General features: G+C 20.8%; 7 protein-coding genes across 7 annotated transcripts; 4 read left to right on the plus strand and 3 right to left on the minus strand.

Moving 5' to 3' along the window:
- Window positions 1–1,563: 1,563 nt before the first annotated feature.
- On the plus strand, window positions 1,564–3,320 carry SRAE_1000067500 (GH12714p; the record flags this gene model as incomplete). Its single annotated transcript, XM_024647536.1, has 3 exons — window positions 1,564–1,816; window positions 1,899–2,288; window positions 2,338–3,320. 3 exons carry the CDS (start codon window positions 1,564–1,566, stop codon window positions 3,318–3,320), a joined length of 1,626 nt encoding a protein of 541 aa, XP_024501604.1.
- A 1,079-nt stretch (window positions 3,321–4,399) lies between these two features.
- SRAE_1000067600 (Uridine diphosphate glucose pyrophosphatase) lies at window positions 4,400–5,186 on the minus strand (the record flags this gene model as incomplete). Its single annotated transcript, XM_024647537.1, has 3 exons — window positions 4,400–4,869; window positions 4,917–5,037; window positions 5,091–5,186. The coding sequence occupies 3 exons, from the start codon at window positions 5,184–5,186 to the stop codon at window positions 4,400–4,402; spliced, it is 687 nt and encodes a 228-aa protein (XP_024501605.1).
- A 162-nt stretch (window positions 5,187–5,348) lies between these two features.
- Window positions 5,349–6,670, plus strand: SRAE_1000067700 (Probable tRNA N6-adenosine threonylcarbamoyltransferase, mitochondrial; the record flags this gene model as incomplete). Its single annotated transcript, XM_024647538.1, has 2 exons — window positions 5,349–5,719; window positions 5,773–6,670. 2 exons carry the CDS (start codon window positions 5,349–5,351, stop codon window positions 6,668–6,670), a joined length of 1,269 nt encoding a protein of 422 aa, XP_024501606.1.
- A 258-nt stretch (window positions 6,671–6,928) lies between these two features.
- On the plus strand, window positions 6,929–7,762 carry SRAE_1000067800 (Nuclear transcription factor Y subunit beta; the record flags this gene model as incomplete). The annotated part of the gene is made up of 1 exon (XM_024647539.1): window positions 6,929–7,762. One exon carries the CDS (start codon window positions 6,929–6,931, stop codon window positions 7,760–7,762), a length of 834 nt encoding a protein of 277 aa, XP_024501607.1.
- Window positions 7,763–8,994: 1,232 nt separating this feature from the next.
- On the minus strand, window positions 8,995–10,405 carry SRAE_1000067900 (Unc-76; the record flags this gene model as incomplete). The annotated part of the gene is made up of 2 exons (XM_024647540.1): window positions 8,995–9,485; window positions 9,538–10,405. 2 exons carry the CDS (start codon window positions 10,403–10,405, stop codon window positions 8,995–8,997), a joined length of 1,359 nt encoding a protein of 452 aa, XP_024501608.1.
- Window positions 10,406–15,872: 5,467 nt separating this feature from the next.
- On the plus strand, window positions 15,873–16,760 carry SRAE_1000068000 (UPF0692 protein C19orf54; the record flags this gene model as incomplete). Its single annotated transcript, XM_024647542.1, has 4 exons — window positions 15,873–15,991; window positions 16,050–16,371; window positions 16,423–16,562; window positions 16,613–16,760. 4 exons carry the CDS (start codon window positions 15,873–15,875, stop codon window positions 16,758–16,760), a joined length of 729 nt encoding a protein of 242 aa, XP_024501609.1.
- A 591-nt stretch (window positions 16,761–17,351) lies between these two features.
- Window positions 17,352–17,790, minus strand: SRAE_1000068100 (Hypothetical protein; the record flags this gene model as incomplete). The annotated part of the gene is made up of 2 exons (XM_024647543.1): window positions 17,352–17,516; window positions 17,578–17,790. 2 exons carry the CDS (start codon window positions 17,788–17,790, stop codon window positions 17,352–17,354), a joined length of 378 nt encoding a protein of 125 aa, XP_024501610.1.
- Window positions 17,791–18,316: the final 526 nt, after the last annotated feature.

Consider the following 18,316-nt stretch of genomic DNA (forward strand, 5'->3'; position numbering starts at 1 on the left):
TTATATTTTTTACAATGTTAAAAAATTTTTTAATTTATTTGATGAATTATTTTATTTATATTTTATCATTTACATTTATATTATAATGTATATTTGTAATTCAAAATTGTTACAAATGGCAAATTAAACGATAATAAATATAGAAATAATTTTCATGGATAACATTGTACTTTTAAGTGTTAATATTGATATTTTCATTTCCATATACATTTCGATTTATTATATTTTTAATTGTTGGAAAAAAAACTTTTTTTGTATAATTAAATTATGATACTCAAATTTGGACGACGAGTAAGTTAATTATTATATAAGAAAATAAAAATTTTTTTTTTAATATTTCTTTGAGATAAATATTTTTTTTTTAATTACGTTTATTATTTTAAAGACATGATTTATAATCGGTTAAAATAAACTCATAGTATAATAATTATAATAATAATAACTAAAACCATTGCTTTTACTTATAACTTTATTTGTTTTATTTTATAAATTTTTATAAAAAGTTTCACCTTTCATTCTAAGATATGTATAAATATTTTATTAAATTTTTTTTTACATTTAAAGAAAAAATTATAAGATATATATATATTTATGTTAATACTACACGTAATTTTTTTTTTTACTTTTTTCTACAACCTAAGTATTATTCTTTTCCAAACAAAATAAAATTAAACAAATGAATCATCTACCAAAGTCATGTTACATTTTTTACAATATATTTTTTTTGCTTCAAACAAACATTTTATATCAAAAATATCTCCTATTTATTAGGTCAACTATTATATTATTTTATTTTGTCTTTCTATCTCTTTTTTAAAAGTATTTTTTTTTTCAAATTAAAGAAGTTTCAATTGTTAATCACTTGTAAATATAGAACTTAAACAACAATGAAAAAAATATAATTTCTCTTATTATGTTATTTTTAAAAAAAAAAGAAGAAAACCATATATTTCTTTAAACAAACGGTACAAAAATCATTCCTTTTAATACTTAAACATTTATAAAAATTATTTTATAATTTTTCACAGTAACTCTAGCTATCATTAAAATCTTTTTAAAATATATCCGATACACTTATGGATGTATATATATGTAATTAAAATATTATTATATATCCATATACTAATTGTCATAAATATCATTTAATAATACTTATATCTTTTTTGATTAATTACATAATTTTAAAAAAATGACAAATTAAATGTCATTTTTAAAAATTAATGTTATCAATATATAATTATTTTACTCATAATTTTCTTTTAAATTTTTTAACATTTTTATAAATATCTTTTTCATTTTTATCTTCATTAAATATTCTTAACATATTAGTATTTTTTAATTTTTATATTTTAATGTTCATGATATATTAACCATAAGTACATAATATAATATATATTTATTTCTAATTAGACATAATTTTTATATATAATATATATATTTCTTCGATAAACTTTTACTTTTAATAATTATTAAATATAAAAAATTTAATATTTATATCATTTATTTTACCTACTAATATTTTTTTTATAATAAAAATTTATTTTAAAAAAAAAATATAGTAATATGTTTTACAACGATCCTCCGTCTAAAGACGAAAAGGGTTGCACAAACAGTGGAAATTCGTCGTCTGTTGACCTTTTAAATTTTAAAAATTATTCACCTAAAAAACCGGAAATTCTTTTTCGTCTTAAACGTCCAATGAATCTTGATTTATGTAATGTTTTGGTTGATGAAATTACAAATAAATTTTCTGATCTTTGTGACTCCAAAGAAAGAGCATTAAAATTAAAGGATGAAGCTAATATCTATTTTACAAGTAAGTTTTTTTTTTTTTTACTTTTTAATTTTATGGGATTTTAATTTATCTATTTAATTTTTATTTAATAATTTTTTTATAGAACAAAATTATGATATTGCAATAGAGTTGTACACTAAAGCTATTGAATCAGACGATACAAATGCTGTCTTTTTTGGGAATAGAAGTTTTGCTTATCTTAAAAAAGAACATTACGGGTTTGCTGTTCAGGATGCTGATAAAGCAATTGAATTGGATAAAAACTATGTCAAAGGATATTATCGTCGTGCTGCTGCAAAAATGGCACTAGGAAAATTTAAAGAAGCTTTAAGAGATCTCAACACTGTTAGAAAGGCTAAACCTAATGATCAAGATGCTTTATCTAAATACAATGAATGTAATAAAATTGTTAAACAAATAGCTTTTGCTAATGCTATTAGTACTGATCATGATAAAGTTGATATTACTAAGACTATTAATGTTGATCAATATAGTATGTTTTTTTAAAAGTATAATCATATCATTTTAATTATTATTTTTAGAAGTTGAAAGTGATTACAATGGTCCATCATTTGATGAAGAGATAACTCTTGACTTTGTTAAAGGATTAATTGAAACATTTAAAGGAGAAAAGAAGCTTCATATTAAATATGCATACAAGATACTTATTAAGATATATAATTATTTTAAAGAACTTCCTTCGCTTATTCATATAACTGTTCCAGATAAACAAAAATTTACAATTTGTGGTGATGTTCATGGACAATTTTATGATTTGATGAATATTTTTGATATTAATGGACTTCCAAGTGAAAAAAACCCATATCTTTTTAACGGTGATTTTGTTGATAGAGGATCTTTTTCTGTTGAAACCATTTTTACTCTTTTTTCTTTTAAATTACTTTATCCAAATCATTTCTTTATGTCTCGTGGTAATCATGAATGTGATTCAATGAATAAGATGTATGGTTTTGAAGGTGAAGTCAAAGCTAAATACAATAGTAAGATGGCTGAATTTTTTACTGAAATCTTTTGTACATTACCTTTATGTCATGTCATTAATAAGAAAATTTTTACTTGTCATGGTGGTTTGTTTAAAAAGGATGGTGTCAAATTGGATGAAATTATGAATACAAAACGTTTCCGCCAACCACCAGAAGAAGGTATTATGTGTGATTTATTGTGGTCTGATCCACAAGAGATACCTGGAAGAGCTCCATCTAAACGTGGTGTTGGATGTCAATTTGGACCTGATATTACAGAGGCATTTCTTAAGGATAATGATCTCCTTTATGTGGTACGTTCTCATGAAGTTAAAGATCAAGGATATGAAAGTCATCATTCTAATAAATGTTATACAATCTTTTCTGCACCTAATTACTGTGATACAATGGGTAATAAAGGAGCTTTTATTACAATTACTGGTGATTCCTTATACCCACCAAGATTTACTACTTTTGATGCTGTTCCACACCCTGATGTTAAAGCAATGAAATATGCTCAAAATATGTTTGGATTTTTATAGAATAACTATTATATTAATTATAAATATCCTTAATATTGTCATTTTGTTATTGTTAATTTCTTCAGGGAAATGTATACATACTTTATGTATATGTTTGGTTGACATTTTTATTATAATTATATAGTTGTTAATCCATATATTATATAAACGAAATTTATGCTAATAAACTTTTTTTCAATAAAAATATGATTTTTTATGTAAATATAATTTTTCTTAAAAATTTTGAAAATATGAATTTTTTTAAAATTAAATTATATGTTGGTAAAGTTTTAAAATGAATAAAAAATGTTTTAAACAATTATAACTTTTCTTGCAAATTATATTTAGCCTAGAAATGAGAAAATACCCTTTAGGGTAATAATTACTAGTAAAATAACTATAATTTCATTAAATTATTTCCATTGGTTTCTATGATAATTATAAAAATATTTGTTTATTATTAGAAGTAATATAAACTTTTTGCAAATATTCAGTCAAGTATGCTTTAAGTATATCCCTAGTTTTTTCAAAAAACAAAGAAAATTTTTATCTAATAAAAATGAGTGCCTTAATTTGAATTAAAATTTTTTTCTTGAAAACTTTCTTTAACTATACTTTTAATTTGAGAAGTCATGTAAATTTAATACAAGGCTTAATAAATTTTTTCTGTTAATTTTACTTAAAATTATTCAACTTTTAAAATTTAATAAAACATTACATTAAAATAAAATGTAACTTTTAAAAAAAAAAGTTTGGGGATTTTAAAAAAAAATATATCTCATATGAAAAAAAAGAAAATGTTAAAATATTATTTAATTAGATTTCGATTGTACTTTGTACCGGAATTTTATAAAACCATAAATTATTCTATTTAATTACCGTAAAAACAGTTTTTTTTTAAATACTTATTTTTTTAAACTTTTCCATCATAATTATCTTTTAATGTTAACTTTTTTCTTTTTAGTTAAACAACCCCTAAATTAACATTTATACACATCTTTTTGCTTTTAACTTTTTTAATCAGTTAATTTTAGAAAAAGTCATATGGTAAATAGAATATTTTTATTAATGTTCACAAACATTATCCATCAATTTTTTAATTAAATACTTTGCTTAACTTTACTGTAGATATTATCCAAGAAATGTTGAACAACATAAAGAAATCCCGGTGGGGAACATAACTCATCTTGGTTCATTAAATCTTTGACTTCTTTTATTGTCATACTTACTGTTTCAATGTTTTCACCTTCTTCTTCATTACCACCACCTTCATGGACAATCATTTTATCATCAACGACAGCATAGAAAAGATGTTGTTGAGCTCCAGAAAAACCAATACCAGTTGTAAACCGTTTCAGGAATTTTATTTCTTCTAATGGAACTTTGTAACCACATTCTTCAAGTATTTCTTCTTGGGCATGTTGTATGACAGAAACTCCTGGTTTGTCAATAAGTCCAGCACACAACTCTAATGAATATCCCATATTGGGAGGGTATTTTGTAAAATCTATACTTTCAATTGTTTTTTCAATATTTTCTTTTTGTCTTCGGACTGCTCCAAAAAATACAGCTATTAAATTAGTTAATTTTTTTTTGAAAAAATTAATTGAGACTTACATGCTCTGAATTGTTTTACAAAAAGTAATGTATCATGATCTCTATTATACAAAAGTGTTGCAACAGAATCATGTTCACTAGCAACATCCCAAACAATTTTTCTTACCTTATCATTTTCTTTCTAAATAAACAAAAAAAAGTTACATTTATTATATGAATATATATTTCACTTGCCAATCTAGCTTCAAATTTCATTCTAATGGGTGTTAGATATTTTGAATTATTTAAAGGTTCAAATTCAACATTTCTTATAAATGTATTACTCTCCATAATATTAAAAATAAAAATAAAAAAAACCTATAATAATATTATATATTTCCTTTTTTGTATTTATTCATTTTTTTATGTTAATTATACTTGTAGTATGAATAAACATTTACCTTCAGATATTCTGTTTAAGAATTGACTTCTTTTTTTTTTATCTTTTAATAAATGGTTAATTTTAAAAGAATTATTTTTTTATCACAGTACTTTTCAACAAAACCTTATATAAATAATGGAAAAAAAATTGTACTTGGAATAGAAACTAGTTGTGATGATACTGCTGTAGCTATTGTAGATTCTGATAAAAATATTCTTGGAAGTAGAAATTTTTCTATAAAAAATGCTCAAATTAAATTAGGAGGTATATGTCCTTTAGTAACTCAACAAATACATAGAAATTATATTGATAAAGCAATAAATGAAAGTATGAAAGATGCGGGTATAAGATTTTATGATTTAGATGCTATTGCTGTAACAAGTAGACCTGGAATTGTATTATGTTTAAGAGTTGGAACTGATAAAGCTGTCAATTTGGCTCAGTATGTTTTTTTTGCCCATTTTATTATATTTTCTAATAATATTTTTTAAATAGAAAATATAATTTACCTCTTATTCCAATACATCATATGAGAGGTCATGCGTTATCAGGTGGATTAGATAAACATAAAGATTTAGTTTATCCATTTTTAACGCTTCTAATTTCTGGTGGGCATGCTTTATTAGCTATAGGACATTCACCTGTAGATTTTGAATTAATAGGAAAATCAGATTTTAATTCACCTGGTGAGTGTTTAGATAAAATTGGAAGAAAACTTGGTTTACTACAATTACCAGAATACAAAGAATATCATACTGGAGCTGCTATAGAAGAAATAGCATCAAAGGCAAAAACAATAGAAGAATACACAAAATATCAAATACCAATGCCATCTATTAAAGGAACAAATTTTGATTTTGCACATATAAAAAATTCTTATATAACTTTTTTAAACAAAACCCCTATTGAAGATATAGATTTAGTGTCATTTTGTGCTTCAAGTCAATTTTTAGTAACTGCCCATATTTGTTCAAAAGTTCATTTAGCTTTAGAAACATTATTTGATAAAGAAATTAATGTAAAACAATTAGTTGTCTCTGGTGGAGTTGCAAGTAATCAATTCATTAGGGGATGCCTAGCAAAAGTATGTAAAATACATTCAGTTGAAATGATTACACCACCAAAAACATTATGTACTGATAATGGTGAAATGATAGGATGGGCTGGGTGTGAAATTTTAAAATACTATGAAAATTATAAATCTAGTAATGAACAAAAAGAAATAATATATAATATTAAAGATTATATTTATGCTGTTGGTAAAGAATTAATAGGAAAAGATAGTACCAATAATTGGAGTCCACCAAAATCTAATAGAAAATTTGTATTAACATCTTTATTACCATTTTCAAGTGATTTAAAAATAAAAAAAAAATATAAAATAACATTATAAATTGTTTTTTTTATGTTATTTAACCTGAATTAAATTATTAATTTTATTCTTTTTAATAAATTTTTTATTTGAGAATAAATATTATTCCAAGAGAGTTACAACTGCATTTAGTTTGTTTACTTTTACAAGCAAATCTTTATTTGATAAAAGGTTATCCCTAAGTTCTTTTTTATGTTCTCCAACTATATTTAAACTTTTAAATTAATTTTTTTGTTATATTTATTAGTAATATTGTATATTAATAATAAAAAAAAAAGAATGGCTGAAAATAATATATCTTATAATGGTTCTGATTATTCTAGTACAGATAATCCTTCAAATGTCTCAACACCTCAACATATAAATGAATCTAAAGGAGTAATACCAGATCAAATTCGTTTTTTACCTATTGCTAACGTGACACGTGTTATGAAACGTGCCATACCACAACAAGGAAAACTTTCTAAAGAAGCTAGAGAATGTGTTCAGGAGTGTGTTTCTGAATTTATTAGTTTTATTGCATCTGAAGCTAGTGATAAATGTGCTATGGAAAAGAGGAAAACTATTACAACTGAAGATATTTTATTTGCTTTTAAACAATTGGGATTTGACAATTATTATGAATATTTGACAAGATTTACCAAAAAATATCGTGCTGCTCAATGGAGTGGTATTGGAAAGTATCCTTTAAAGACAAATGATGTTAAAGAAGAACAATCAACTAATAGTCAACATAATATTGATGTAAAAAATCAAAATAATTCACAGTTATCAAATATTCAATCTATACCTAATCATCCACCACAACAACAGCAGCAGCAACAACAACAACAAAATCAAGTTACAACACAAACACAAGATCAACAACAAGTTCAAAATCAAACTTCTAGTTCAATTCAAGTACAGGGAGCCATAATAACTGAACCTATTGTTATTCCAAGTCAGGGACAAATGTCATTAATGGTAGATAGTGATACAGGAGTTCATTATTTAGTTCATTATGGACCTGATGGAACAACATATGGAATTCCAGTTAATGTTGCTGTTTCTAGAGTACCACCTAATGGAATTATCTCATCTACGGCGATTCAGGCACACCAACAAAATACGTAGCTTTATATTAAAAATATTTAAACCTAATCTTTTTTATATCTCATAGATATGTATTAATAATCTCACTTTACTTTTTATATATTGTCTAGGTAATCTCTTATTGTTCTCTTTATTTTTTCTTAATAATAATAATATATATTTGTAAATAAACATTTTTTTATTATTTTATTATAAAAAAAAAGATTTATTATTTAATAAATGAACTTTGAATTTTGATATTCTTTTTTTAAATAAAAACTAGAAAATTTATATCAATCATCTAATATTTAATGATATGTAAAAATTCAATTATTTAAAAAGATTTTTTTTTTCTTGAAATCGGAAATAGTAATTTGGAACAATTTCCTTTTTCTATTAACTATCTTTGAATTATGAACTTCTAAGTTAATTATTATTAATATTACATTACTTTTCAAAATCATATATTTCTTAATTTAAAATTTTTTTATAATTTTATAAAATATTATCCATTATTTAATTTTTTTTTATTTTTAATAGACTAACCTGTTAGTATTATTTATTTTTCAGGTTCTGGTAAATTTTTTTTTTGCAATTTAATACATTCATTATTTTATACAAAATATTAATATTGTTAAGGCTTCTGGAACTTTGTCAAATATTATTAATGTCAATATAAAATTGTCAATGTAATTTAAAAGAACAAAACCAAATAAAAAAAAATTTTTATACAATGGTTTTATTGTCATTTATGTGAAATAAATATTTTATATTTATTTTATCTGATATATAAAACTATCAGTATATTAAATAATAAATAATAAATTATTTTTTTTAAATATATCATTAATATATAATAAATAAATATAAGTAAATTTTATTATTTCTATCTTCTAATCTATATTAATAAAAACAAAAATTTGTTAATATTTTTTCATACAATAAATATTTAGATAAAATATGATTTTTAAAAAATTTTACACACATAGCATTATATAAAAATGAAATTGATTCTTCTATAAATGTATAATTAAAATGTTTTTAAAATATATATATATTTTCTTTTGTTATTTTGATACCAAAAATTTGTAATACTTGTAATTTATTTAGCATAATAATAATTTTTACTTCAATAAAAATTGCTGCTTAAGAATTGTTCCTTTTTTTATATCCATTATTAATTAATTAATGATAATACAAAAATATTAAAGATAAAAAAGAAAGCACTGCTAGGAAGAATTTTATTTTTTTGACAATAAATGGATGAATAAAACTTAATAATTTCCTTTTAGTATTGTACCATTACTAATTGTTGATGAAGTCATTTGATTAATTGATAAAGTATTATCAACAATCATACTTGTAGTTGTGCTTGGGCATACAAAAGTTAAAATATAATCTGTTAACATTGATGGTACATTATTACTATCATCCTCAATTGCTTTCATTATTTTTATCAATGCTTCTAATGTTGGGGTATCAATAACTTTTTTACTTTCATCATGTGGAATTGTTGCTACTGCAAATTGTGGCATTTGACTAACATCTATACGAAGACCTTTTCGTTTCCTTTCATTATGATAGGCACGACGTTTATTTTGTATTGATAGAAGTAATGATATAAATGTATTTTTAACTTCTTTTTCAAATTCTAACTCATCACGATGAGCCAAATTTTCAACTAATGCTTCATTATATATTCTAATTAATTGTTCCATTTCTGATGCTAATGTTAAAAGTTTATTAGTTGGTAATGATTCAAGATCTAAAAAATAATAATTAATTAATTTTTTTTTTCTATCAATTTTATAACATACTTTCTGTTGTTGATGTTATAACTGATGCTTGTTTCATTTTAGAATCTACTTCATTTTGTGAATTGATAGAACTTCCTGTATATGGTGATCTCATTGAACTATACATAGAATCTACAGATTCCATAGTCCTATCTGTTGTCATTGATGCTAATAAATCACAAGATTGTATCATTTCATCAATCTCCTCAATAACTTGATCCGCCGACACCGGTGGAATTTCATTAGGTAATGATAAATTTTGTGTAACTAATTGATGAAAATCTAATTGTTGGCGGATGTCTTCTTCATCATTTAAATCATATCCATTATCTGAATTTTCTGATTGTCTTGTAGAAGAAGACAATCCTAAAGCATCTAATTGATCAGCACGTATTCGTGTTTTATTAAAATCTAATGGTAAAATATTTCCATAGTTACCTGTTAATGTCCACCATACCTGTGATTCAGACATTATCTCTTCTTGTGTTCTTATTGGAACTGGTGCCATTGTTGTTGTATTTTCATCCATATCTTTAAGGCATTTATTAACTTTTTGATCAAATGTTTCAACTAAACTTTGTAATGATGTAGAAAGATAACCACCTTCACCAAAACCAAAGTTATCTGTTGAGGAGTTTGATGAATTAGAACTGATACTAGAATTATTATTTCCACTACTATTTTGTTGATTGGTAGGTTTTAATGTAGAAAAATTACCATTTTCTATATTTGAAGATTCATTTACATTTAAAGAAGTTGTCTTAGAATCAGGTTCAGGTGTTAATTCTTTTTCTGAGTCATCTTCAACACAAGCTAAAGGCACATTTGGTACTTCTACATCCATATCTGTGGCATCAATACCTAAAACTGATGCTACTTCAATAACCATTTGTCTTGTTTTTTTTTTATTATATTTTAATAAATATATGTATAAATATTTAATAAAGAGATCTAAAAATAAAATAATTAACTTAAAAAATAAAATAAAATAATATAAATGTGAAAAAGAATTTGTAATTAATAAAAATTATTTTGATTAAAATTTTGACATTTCCAATAGTTAAGAATAAATATTTGCCATAAAAAGAAATAACATTTTAATTACATATCATTTTTAAAGTGCTTTTTAAAAAGAATTGTTTATATTAAGTGAAGTCCAATAGAGAAAGAAAAATATTTCTATATATTAAATAAAAAAACAAATTATATGTTATTAAAAAAATATTTATATTTTTAAGTCATTGATAGAAAAAAAGAAAATCTCTTCAAGAATATGGATTAAAAATAATATTAAGTGTAAAAGATATAACAAAAATTCAAGAAGTATTTTTTTTTTTTAAATTTATTTTAAAGCAATTCAGTTAAACTTTTTTAATTAAAATAAATAAAGTTAAAAGTAAAAGAATATAAAGAAGAAAGATAAATATATAAAATGATTATTACTTTAATAATTCATTTTGTTAATAAATACACCCTAAAGAATCTTTGATTTATAATTCTTTTTTTTTTTTTTAAATAATTTTAAACTCAAAATTTAAAACCATATTATATGTCAACATAGGCTGATAAAAAGAAAAAATAATTTTAAAATAAACTAGTTAATATATTTCCCCCTACTACATTATTTTTATTTAAAAAAAAAATAAAAAAAATTGATGTAGCATCAAAAGATAAAGTATAAAAAAAAAAATCTATTAAAAAAAAAATGATATTAAATTACACTTTAGGAAATTAAAAATGTTATTTGTCCTTTTTGATAAGACATATCTCTGCTAAATCTATATACAAATACAAATTGTTTGAGACAAAAGTTTAACATTTTTTAATCATTTTGTGTTAGTAGAATTGTTTGCCATTATACAAGAAAGATATACCATTGAAAATATACATATGTCTATATGTCCATATATTATAATATCTAAAGATATACATACATAAAACTCTATCAATGGAGAAAGTAAAAAATTTTCGTTTAGAAATAAAATAAAAAGTAATTGGTAATGGAAAAATGGAAAAAATATATTGAAAATAATATATATATGTATATTTGTATGGGGGTAAAGAGTTAACATATATTCAATAGAGAAAAATATACTTTTCCTTTTTATAGTAACTTCCCATTGATATGATAAGTTAATATAAAATCGTAAAAAAAAAATTGTATTGCGCACTTTTCAAGTTGATTCTTCAAAATTAACTTTTTGTCAAGAAAATAAATTGCTGTTTTTTTACACTTTTTATTATAAAAATATATATAGAACAAAAAAAAAGAATACAATGACAATGGCTTATATAATTGATGATAAGATATAACATAAAAGATAAAAGATTATAAATTAGGTGTGATTAATCATTTTAAACTCAAAGAGAATATGATATATTTTAAATAATTTTATTCTCTTAAATGTTATATTTTAAAAAAAAAAATCGTTGTCAATAGTTTTAACTATTATTTTTTTTACAATCAATAGGTAAAATATTGTATATAAAAAAAAAGATAAAAATTTTGTAAATGATAATAAGCTTAGTTAACTTACTATTTTTCCAATAAAATAATATATAACATTTATATAAAATAAATATACATATAATATTTTTGAAAAACCAAAAAGCCAATAGTATTAAGAAGAAAAAGTTATGGAAGAGAGTGTTAGAAGTTAGGTTTTTGTCTCATCAATGATGAAATTGACATGTATTGGTAACTCATAAGAGTTGATGTATTTTTTTTTTCACGAAATAGTTTACATTTAAAATTTAAATTAGATAAATGATTTTAAATTAATTATTGGATAAAAAATTTAAATAAATAAAATTTATTATTAGTGCTTTAAGAAAGTCAGTGAAATGAACTATAAAATGAATATTTTTTTTATTATAATATCTACAATCTACATCATGGAATATTTTAAATGCTAATTAAAAAGAGTATAAGTTTTTTTTTTTAACATAATATCTTTTTGGTATATATTCGTGTTCATAGAAACGGCATATCTTATACAGAGTAATGGTAGAAGAATGTTTTTATTTTATTTTTGTAAACACAGATATATTTAAATGTATTAATCATAAAAGAAACACAATTTGATAAATAAAAACATTTTTCATAACACATCATCAGTTGTCATAATGTATTTTATTATTATATGATGGCTAAACATATTTTTTGTAGATTTTATATTGAAAAATGATATTACAATATATATAATCACTCAAAAATAGTAATAAAAATGAAAAATTTTTTTTTTATAAAAGATTATTTTTATATATTATAAAAAAAATATATGATTTTTAAATAAAAAAAAGATAAATGATAACATAAACCTCGATATAAATACATATATTATAAATTTGGCCTTTTACTATATATATATATAACATAATAATAATTTATTTTGATACTATTTCATTTTATTTAGCAAAACACTAATCACACAGATTAGTCATTTAACCAATATCAAATGGGTATCTTTCTTTTATCAACCATTTTAAAACAACTAAAAACAGATGGTTTAAGGATAATAAAATAACATTATATTCATTATATCTTCCTATAACAATAAAATGTATAAATATATATGGAAAAAAGTATATACAAAATGAATAAAATAGATAATTAAAAAGATGTATAGCTTAAAATATTTTAACCAAATGAATATTTTTTTATAAATAATTCTAATTATCTTAAAAAATATTTAAAAATAATATTTTTTTAAACTATTTTTAATAGTATTTTTTTTTTCTTGTTAAATAATAAGAAAAATTATTATTTATTAAAAAAAATAAGAAAATAATAATAATAAGTACGAAAAAAAAAGAAAAAAGTTGAATATATAATATATATATATATATATATATATATATATATATATATATATATATATGTAAGATTATAAAAATAATTTTTTTTTTCTAATATAACTAAAATAAAAACGATAAAAATATAATAAAATAATGAATAGATAGTAATAAATGTTATATACTATCTATTGTATATTAAAAATTTAATTATAAAATAAATTCAAAAGAATTAAAATTGTCAAAGAAAAATTATAGATATATTCTTTAAAATTTTACAATAAATTAACTCATTCTTAAATAATACATAGGGTATACTTTTAAATATAATAAAATATATGATAAAAGAAAAAGCCAATGAGGGGGTCAATTTATGGAGTAAAAATTGTCTAAATACTTACTATATTATAATATATATATATAGTAAAACTTGAAATAGAATAGAACTTTTAAGTAAATGGTCATCTCTTACATAAGACAATAGTTAAGAAAATAGAAAAAGAAGCAATACATATGGTGATTGTCATTTGAGATAACAATATAACTTTATATAGAATTTATATATATATAAAAATATAAAAGAATCCAAATTTGTTACAAACTTTTTAAACTATTAACATTTTAACAAGGAAAAAAAAAATTAAATACTCTTTCTCTATCTTCTTATTAATTTTTTTTTTATTTTTAAAAATATTTTGTATATACTCATATTTTATCTTTAAATATTTTTACAATAGTTTGAAGAATAAATTATATGATTAATTTAGTTTTCTTTGATATAATCATACAACAATTGAAATAAAATTGTTTTGTCTTTTGGGAAATATATATATATTTTATAATTTTATTTTTAAATAATACTATACATATACATTTTTAAAATGATATAAGAAATTTGTTTTTATTTAAAGTTTAATTTATTTAATATCACAAATTAGATAAAAGATGATATTTATTTAGAAAGTTGATTGTCTCTCTAAAAATAGAATTATATATTTTAAGGAAAAATTCAAAATTTTCCCTTTATACCATTATTAGCGGTCATTTATATTAAAAGATAAAATTAAAGAAAATACTTTATAAATTTAAAAGAGAAGGAGGATAATAGTGTTAATGAAAGATGATTATTTAGTAGCATGTTTCTTATTTTATTTATATTTCCTTTTTATGTTTATATTTACACAAAACATGAAAGAAAATTTTTGGATGAGAAAGTATGAATTTCTATTTATAGGGTAATGCTACTATAATAGTATAATAAACAAAATTATACTACTAACTAAACGAAATAATAAACAATTAGTGGGTAAAAATATTTGAAAAGAAGTTATACAATTTCAAAAAAAAAAAAAAATGTACTTCAATATGACAAAATAACAATTTTTTTTTTATTTATCATTATAGTTTTACAAAAGAAAATTGTAAGGTCATTAAAAATATATAAATAATTCTAACTAGTAAAATATCAAAAAAGATATTTAAAGAAAAATTGTTAACTAATATTTTACTTAAGGGGATAATTTGATTTTATTTATAAGAAAATATATATCTAAAAAGACTAAAAAATAAATAAAATTTAGAATTTTTTTATAAACAAAAAAGACCAAGAAGAATGATAATAAAAAAATAATAATAATTTAAAAGTATATATTTAAAAAGAAGTTTATAATAAAATAAATTTAAAAAAAAAAAATTTATCTTGTTCTATTAATAAAATATATATCTTTATATATTGTACTTCATTAATATAAAAATATTTAATATATCATTAAAAAGTTTTAGCATATATTATTTAAGAATGATCACATATATCATTATTTAGTAAAACTTTACTTACTAAGAATCAAAATATTTCAATAAAAATTCATCACAAAAAGCCTAAACTTATAGAATGTATTTAATAAAATATATAAAAGAGAAACTTTTTTTTTTACTTTAATCTTTGTGTTATAGGAGAAAAATATTTTTAAAATGTATTACATATTTATTTATAAAAAGAATAATCAAAAATTTTAAAAATACCCAAACATTTTTAATATATTCTATTATTATTGAGGTAAAGTAATTTTTATTGAGTTTGTCAAATGAATAATACAATGTAATGTTCATGTTATTAACAAGTCAATGATTTTGTTGAAAACAAATAAAAGTTTTTTAATATTATTATTTTATATATATATATCTTTAGTTAATAAAATAATAAGTATCAATTTTATCTTTTATTTACACTATCCATCATTCAAAATACCTTCTGATATAATTTCTAGCTTACCTATTTAATTTCTTTTAATATTAAATTACTTTATTCAATCCACCTATTTTTCTTTTATCATTAGATTTATTAATGTTGTGTGAAATATGTAGAATTAAATGAAATAATCCAATACATCTGATCAATTACTACATTATGATGCTATTAATTTAATTATATATTTATTGAAAATAATAATTATATTCTTAAATTATTTTATTATCCTGTGACGATTTGATGTGGTGAAATGAATTACAGAATAAAAATAAATCTTTTTTAAGTAACAATTGTATATTAACTTTTATTAAATATGAATATTTTATCTATAAATCCATTACTTAGAAGACGTATAGAATATGCAAGTAATGGCAATAAGTGTTATTTATGGTTTAAAGAACCAAAAGTTACATTACAAAATGGTTTTCCTCAGTAAATTTATTTTCTTTTATTATTATTTACTGATTTTATAATAATTTTTCATATTTAGCTGTGGACTTGTTGCTTTGTTAATGATGAGAGACTCATTAAATTTTCCCTCAATTGTAAATACAATAGATCTCCTTAATGTAGCAATTGAAAAAGGTTTTAGTAATAAGGGAGAAATTTTCTCTGTTAATTGGTTATCACAAATTGCCAAAATATTTTGGAATAATTTAGGAACATTTGATGTGCTAGAAAAGTTACCTGATGAGGATAAATTAATTGAGGAACTTTCATCATCTGAAGTTGTATATCTTATACCATATGATTGTGGAAAAAATTTTGAACCTGTTTTTAATAATGGTCATAATGCTCATTGGTCTCTTATAGTATGTTTCAAATGCATTTAATAATAAAAAAAAAACATAATTTACCTATAGACTGGTTTTGTTTTGATAGAAAATTCTAACAAAAACAATGAGGAAAATATAAATAATTATGTTAGTATTTTTACCTCAAAGGAAGATATTAATATTCAAAACTTTACTTTGCATGTTATCGGATATCAAGGAAAAAGCAGGTAATAATAATTAGTATATTTATATCATTATGGAAATCTTTATCTTATAGATATCCTGGTGTCTGGGATTACAAGATGTTAGTACAGTCTAATCTTCAATTAAATTCATGCCGTGATGGTGGTGAAAATGAATTTAAGTTTGATGTTAATGGAATGGAAGACTTGCGTGGAAAGTGCTTGCGAGTTAAAAAGAAATAATTTCAAAAGGAAGTTAAAAGTTTTTTTGAAAAAAAAATAAAAATTTATAAATGTATATATTAGTCTTTGCTTTTTTTCATTATATTCATTAACGATTACAAAAATTATTAAATAATATTTATAAATAATGTTAAATTCCATAATAGATATATATTACTTTTTAATAATATAACTATTAAAAAATATAATTTTTTTTTCTTTATTAAAAATATGTTTTTTTATTTAAAAAACATTTATAATATATAAATAGAATTGTATTTGTATTTTAATGGATGAATAATGATATTTTTAAAAAATAATACATTTCAGAATTACCTTTTTATTAAAATAAAACAAAATTTTATTGTAAAAAAGTATACCTATTCAAAAAGGAATAGCTCAAAAAATTTATAAAATACAAGTACTGTCAAAAAAAAAAAAGAAAAAAATTATCAAAATATTACAATTTTGTCAAAGTTAAAAAAAGAAAGTGTTATTAAAAATTATTATATAAAAACATTATTTATTGAAAATTTGATTTTTTATTAAAATAAAGAGGTCTCTGACAGTATATATCATTAAAATTTCGTTTGATTAAAAGAGTGTTCCTTATCATATTAAGTTGAAGAAAGATATCATTAAAACTAATGATAGGATAATTGTGAACATACTGAAAATTGTTTTTGAAGATGGATTACAACCATCCCCATAACAGCAACATATCTCTTGAAGTCCATTTGATGTACATTTTGGAGTAAATGTTTGATAACCATTTTCCTACAAAAATTAATTATGTAAAAAAAAATAATTAAACAGAAATAGAATGATTAAAACTTACAGTACAATTAGTATATTGGCAATTTCTTGTAGCAATCTTAGAAGTCAGGTCAACAGATTTTAAACATGAATAAGCTGTACCAAGGCATTCTGTGGCAGATCCAGAAATTTTAATTGTATTATTCATTACTCCTTGATAACATCTTAAGGATAAACATACAGATCCGAAGAATGCTACAAATCCAACTGCAAAATATGAAATTAAAAATTTCATTCTTTTAGAAGTATATAATATTACTTAATCTAAAATATAATATCAAAATATTCTATAATATAATTATGATTAAAAATATTTGTTTATTTTTTTATTTTATTAATAATTAAAATAATAAAAAAAATAATAAATTTAAAAATCTAAACTATAAACTTTCACTTATTCTCGTTTAATCATTTATTCATTTACAATGTAAACTTCTAATAATGATTACATACTTTTTTTTATGATAAGTAAAGGTAAAAAAAAAAATTTTTTTTTCTATTTTTTTTTATTTAAAAGTAACACCTTTATATATAGTTATGTTATGAAGTTAATAAAGATTATAAATTTAAACCAAAAAGGGAACTTTATATAATATTTTAATTTTAAAGTAAAAACCATAGCAACAAAAATATTACAAACAAATTTAATAAAATTTATTTTTATTAAAATACCGTCTTGTTAGTGAGATAATTAAAAGATTTATATGTTACTTTAATGAGCATACAAATGTATAAAATTATACTGTAACATTTGTAAGGGT

This window comes from Strongyloides ratti (genome assembly GCF_001040885.1).
Source record: "Strongyloides ratti genome assembly S_ratti_ED321, chromosome : 1".
Classification (NCBI taxonomy): Eukaryota; Metazoa; Nematoda; class Chromadorea; order Rhabditida; family Strongyloididae; genus Strongyloides; species Strongyloides ratti.